We start from the raw sequence: 5731 nt of genomic DNA on the forward strand, positions 1-5731 counted from the left end.
CAGTTGGTGTATAAAGGATTTTTGTATTTCAAAGCTGGTGTAATGCATGTAAGACGACACACTGAGTGACGCTCAGCCTCTGTACATATCATCTGTATAAATTCCAGGGTTTTCTTAAGAAACAAACATGGTGAGTATAAAATAAAGTGAAATTCTTTGCAGTACAGGCTGCCTTGTTGTCGTGTTAATATCAAGAGGAATTTCCTCTTCTTCTTCTTCTTCTTCTTCGTTTTTTTTTTTTTTTTTTTGCTGCTTGCAGTAGCTTTGGTATTTTACATTTAGATAAGTGGCAGCCTCAAGCAACTCTGACTGTTAGGAATATATATTTTCTGGACCACACCATCCAAATGTGTCACAGAATATTATTTTACTAATAAAATGTGAGACATGTAAGTATTTGTTCCCATTTCCAGCTCATTACCAAAAGATTTATCGGTGTGTGATTTAGAAATGCTGCTTTAAAAGATTGTTATTATCATAAGTTATCCTATTTTGAAAGATGCAGACTTTGCTTGAAGCAATCACTGAAAAGATTCTTGGTGACACTTGGACTGTGAGATGAGGAGCTTTTCCTTTCAAAGACTGACTGTTTATGTTTAAATTTTCACTATCTTTAGGAAGAACACAAGGAGGAAAGATATAAGCTTAAGATTCCACCATTATACTCCATATTGTCTTGTTTGAGCGTATTTCTCTGCTTTGAAGATCACTAAGCTTCACACTCTGCATTTTATTAATTATTTTGTACAGTCTGCATGTTTGATACCGGACAGATTAAAAAAAAGTTTAGAAATCATATATCAACATTAAAATGATAAAAAAAAATTGCCCAATTTCCTACATTTTTTTCTCAAAGCCTTCACATGCTGGAGGTTTTCTCCTCAGATAGCCTGGTCAGTATTTAGATGGTGCTTTTTTAGTTGTCAAAATTCAAAACACAGAGAAATAATTCAGTTGTAAATTTGCCTCACTGAACAAGCAGATTCTACATTCAGTGTAAGTCTGGCCAGTATTCTCCTCTGGTCATTTGATTGAACACACTCTCCCTCCCATGGTACGCTTCGATCATATGATTATTTCCACCAGGGCAACACCCTCTCAGCCGATTAGTCATCAGTTCCCATCTCTATTATTCCCTGAACTGTTTTCCTAGAAGCAGTCCAAATGATTTAGTTTTGCTCTGTCTCAACCTGCTGAGGGAGGAAAAGCTACTCTTCGGCATCTCTTATCTGTCAGTCATGTGTTTCACTTAGCACTTTTTGACTTATTCCAGTTTTCCTTTCTAAGTGATTACTCATCATTTTATGAATACTTGAGAAGAATTGGAAGATAATTTGTGCTTTTTTTTTCTTTGTTGTTTTTGGAAGTGCTGATCACATTGTCCTGCACATGGCGACTGGACCCTGGCTGGCTGGCTCAGCTGCACTCATGCTGCTCCTGGTTGTGCACTGCAGAGGACTGACAGGTTTGTCTGCAGAGGTTTAATGAGAAGTAAATACAATTGAGAACAATGTTTTTGCATGCAGAAACTTGTTTTTTTTATCTGAATGTTTGCTGGAAATATATGAACAAAAGAAAATGTGTTTCATTTAAACTCTGATTATGTTGCTTTTCAGTCATTCGATCAGATGTTGCATCTTTATTTTTTTTAAAGCTTCAGGCACAACCTTTGAAGATTTCCTTTTCATTTTCAGTGAGTCCTCCAGAGGATCTTCAAGTCCTGGATCCTGGTCATCTGGGACACATGGTGATTACTTGGAGCCCCCCAGTAAACATGGACAGCATGACAGAGTGCACAGTGCAGTATCAGCTGGAGTACTTCAACACATACAGGAACAGCTGGTCTGTAAGTGCTTACCATTTTATTGAAACCTTGCAGGGATCCAGTAAAGCTGCATGATTTATGTGCAAAATCTTTTACTCAGATTACAACATAGCTGATAGATATGTGACAATGATTACTGTGTATTGAGGAAATGATTACTGGTGTGAGGATGGTGATGAGTAATCAGCATCACACAGGAGGAAATGTTGTGTTGTTGTGCATTTCGCTGGTTGGGAAAGTCGTGTCAGGATCCTCCACATGGCAACATGTTGACTCAACAAGACTTTTCAGACAGATGACAAAGAATGCAGTCACCCCTCCATCCTGCAGGTTTTAGAGTTGCCACATTAAGAAGGTCAAACTGATGACGTCTGGCCTTTTCTACTTCAACTTCCTGTTCATTTATCAGAGTCCAACTTTGTCTCAGATAGATTTGCATAAAGACTTGCATATTTTGGGAATTTGATTGTTTGACAAACACGTCACTTTCTGCTTTATCCAATTCTGTGTCTTGGCTTTTTAAAAAGAGCATTTAGTTGACTAACGGGCTGGTTTCTCTGGTCTCTCTATCGGCAGGCCATCAGGACAAAACTGACGACGTACAGCGCCCAGTTTGACCTGATGAAGGATGTTAGAGTGAGGGTGTACACCTTGCTCGGGGGACCATGCACCAACAATACGATGATCATGAGCGCCAACTACACCGAGGTGATCCAGAAACCCTCCGACACAGGTCCGTCCTCCTGGTCTCGCATACCACACTGACTCAAGCAGAAATAAATCAAAGCTGAATGTGTGTTTAATGATGTGTAAAATTAATCACTGACATCCAGGCATTATGGATACCGAAATCCGGGATTTCAAATGTGTATTTCAAAACATGGAGTACATGGAGTGTAAGTGGACAAGGAGCCCAAACACACCAGCCAAGTCACAGCTAAATCTATTTTTCTGGTACGTTGAATGCACACGTGCACCGTTTCCCCAAACAATTTATGTAGGTGTCTTAATGATTTACAACATTTCGGACAGTCTCGAAACAAATTTAGAGGAGAGAGTCATCCATCTCAGGGGTTTGCAAGAGTTGAACCTATATTTTTTCTCTCCTTCAAACAGTTATTAGTTGAAGTGCAGACAAAGGTGTGAAGCTTTACTGTGAATTCAGGGGACAAAAGGTTTGAACGGGTTGAAAAGTTGCTCTACTTGTCAGTGATTGTGGGAACGCTGCACTCAAACAGGTCATAAAAAACACTGGGTTATTAATATTTTATATGCATCATGCAGAGAGGAGCAATCATCGCAGCTGAAAACATTTGATACAGTGACTGAAACTTGTGAGACGGTTGAAGTGGTCATTAAAAGGCTGTCAAATTTGATTTAAACAAATCCTGTTCTGAATATGTGGCGGCTGTTTCCTTCTGCTTGTTCTTCTGTTTCTCAGGCACGAAGAACTTGATCAAGCGGAGGAATGCCCAAAGTACATCTTTTCAAGAGGAATCAGGAGAGGCTGCAACTTCACGGAGAAACCTCTCCCTGATTTCACCGACATCAACTTTTGTGTGAATGGGTCGTCCCCTCAGGGACCCCTGAAACAAACCTTCATCTCTCTTCAAATCCAAAACTATGGTACAAACACTGACATTAACCAGTTATAAGGCAAAAATAACTCTTTTAGATTTTACTCCTTTCAGTAGCTTCTCAACATTATCTGCCAAGTTTTTTTTCTCTCCCTATTATTTCCTTTGAACTTGACATAATCTGTAATACAAGTTTAATTTTGAATATTTACAGTGAAACCCGCTGCTGTGGAAAAGATGTATCTTCAAACAGGCCCGGACCTGCAGCTGGAGCTCCACTGGGAACCTCCTGCTGGGAGCATTCCAGAACATTGTCTGGAGTGGGAGGTGAAGTGCAGCCGAGGAGATCCTGTGGCCAAACTATTACCGGTATGTTTGTTTTCTCTGACGCGTCCCATTAGTTCAGTTCAACCCAGACATCACGTCAGGCTGACAGGAGGGAGATTTGTTTGCCAGGATGAGAAAAGACGCACGGCTGATGAAAGCATTGCAGAGCAGCACTGAAATCAGGCACAGGCTTGGTGACCTCCAGGACCAGGAGTGTCCATCTTTGAATTCAGACAGCAAAATGTAAACATTTTTTTTTTTTTTTTTTCCTCCACAGAATCCTTTTACTCTGACAAGTCTATCCCTGCCCTCCGCTGGCAGAGACAAGAGAAGGTGCTACAAGGTTCGGTCAAAATTGCACAAGTATTGCGCCGACAAAAGCTTCTGGAGTGACTGGAGCCAGAAGATATGCCACACAAGTAATGACGCCTCACTTCTATCACAAATGTCAAACCTCATGCTACTGGTGTGGCCCTTTCTGTCTCGCATAACATGAAAAACCTGCCAGGAAAAGGTCAGGAAGAAGACAGCCAAACTTCCTCACGCTTCTGTTTCATTTAAAAAGTATCAACCACACAGTGTTCAGGCTTTTAGACCGATGGAGATCAAACCAAAACCACTGAATGCCTCTCATTAGAGGAAATATTTTTTATTATGGTCCTTTTTCTGGTAATAAGTATGTACTGATGAACCTTCTTTAATTTTAGGGGTTCATGAGTGTGATCAGTAAATCTTCAATGTCTCTCTGTCATCAGATGAAAAATTCCAAATTTGATCATGATATCAATTTCATCCCGTCATTCCCCATAATAAATTGCATTAATTCTATTTTTTTAAATTTCTTATAAATCTTTTAAATTATTTGTTTCCCCCCAATAATGTAACACAAGCCTCACTAATTTCAGCATTGTATTTTCTTATTTATGTTCCTGAATATATTTTTAATTGATTCATACATTTTTACTGTTTTGACTTGCCAAAACACACCAGACTGATCATTTCTTTTAATCCTCTGATTTTCTCTCTTGTGTCTGTAGGACGGTGCAGGCAACGCCAGAGGGACTTCAGAAAATTCGTCTTCTGTTGAGGCTTGAACTTTAAAGAGAAGACCTTCATCTCACGGCCTCTTCATATTGCTTTGATAGAAATTGTTAACATATGTTTGTGGTTACAGTTGTATGATCTAAATAATTACACTGTTTTTTCTGTAAAATCCTGTCTTTACTGCTCCACTGGTGCCTCGTCTCAAATATTGCATGTATGTTTGGCCGCCAGATACACGCCATCCCTAGAAATGTATATTTCGGGTAAACATTACACGCAGTTCAGCATCATGTATAAGAAAAAGAGAAAAAAGGTACTTGCTATTTCCTATATCCCACTGGTTTACAACTCTACATTTAAGGCACTGGCTTGTACAAGAATGTAGTTTTTTCAACACTCTAAAGTCAAAGTTCTTCAGTTTTGGCAAATATTTTTTAATAATGTTGATGTACTCATGTTCTTTAGGAAATGAAATGTATAAACTGAACGTCTCACTTGTTACACTAGAGATAGAAACCTTTGTGTCTTTTTCTGTGTTTCTCGGTTTGAGTTTTAACTCAGTAAAAGTACAAGACAATGTTGGCATAGCACTGTTATTGAAAAAAAAAAATCTCAATTGCATGAATCAAATGTTCTCTTATCTTCATCGTTGCTTTTGTACATGTTTTTGTATTAAATGAGCCAATGTTTTGAGTCTTTTGTTGCTTTTGTCCACGAGACATTGGAGGAATTCATTGTTTTACAAACTGACTTTGAAAAATCTTAAATCTTTCATGTTTTGTGACAAACTGATGCTTAATCAATATTCAGAGGCGAAAATATATCCTGTCTACAAAGACTCTGTATTTTGAACAAATTTTCAATTCAATCAAATACGTTTTTTATTAGTTTGTTTTAATGCAAAAATGTATAAGGGAAGCTCCAATTAGATCGTAAATCACTGAAAAATTGCAGGCCG

General features: G+C 38.6%; 1 protein-coding gene across 1 annotated transcript; it reads left to right on the plus strand.

The window, feature by feature from the left end:
• The first annotated feature begins 1178 nt into the window (after nt 1-1178).
• il13ra2 (interleukin 13 receptor, alpha 2) lies at nt 1179-5460 on the plus strand. Its single transcript, XM_030100895.1, has 9 exons — nt 1179-1231; nt 1368-1465; nt 1695-1846; nt 2402-2558; nt 2659-2779; nt 3267-3451; nt 3617-3771; nt 4007-4148; nt 4767-5460. The coding sequence occupies exons 2-9, from the start codon at nt 1390-1392 to the stop codon at nt 4814-4816; spliced, it is 1038 nt and encodes a 345-aa protein (XP_029956755.1). The 5' UTR covers nt 1179-1231; nt 1368-1389; the 3' UTR covers nt 4817-5460.
• The last annotated feature ends 271 nt before the right edge of the window (nt 5461-5731 follow it).

This window comes from Salarias fasciatus, chromosome 10 (assembly GCF_902148845.1).
Source record: "Salarias fasciatus chromosome 10, fSalaFa1.1, whole genome shotgun sequence".
NCBI classification, from domain to species: Eukaryota; Metazoa; Chordata; class Actinopteri; order Blenniiformes; family Blenniidae; genus Salarias; species Salarias fasciatus.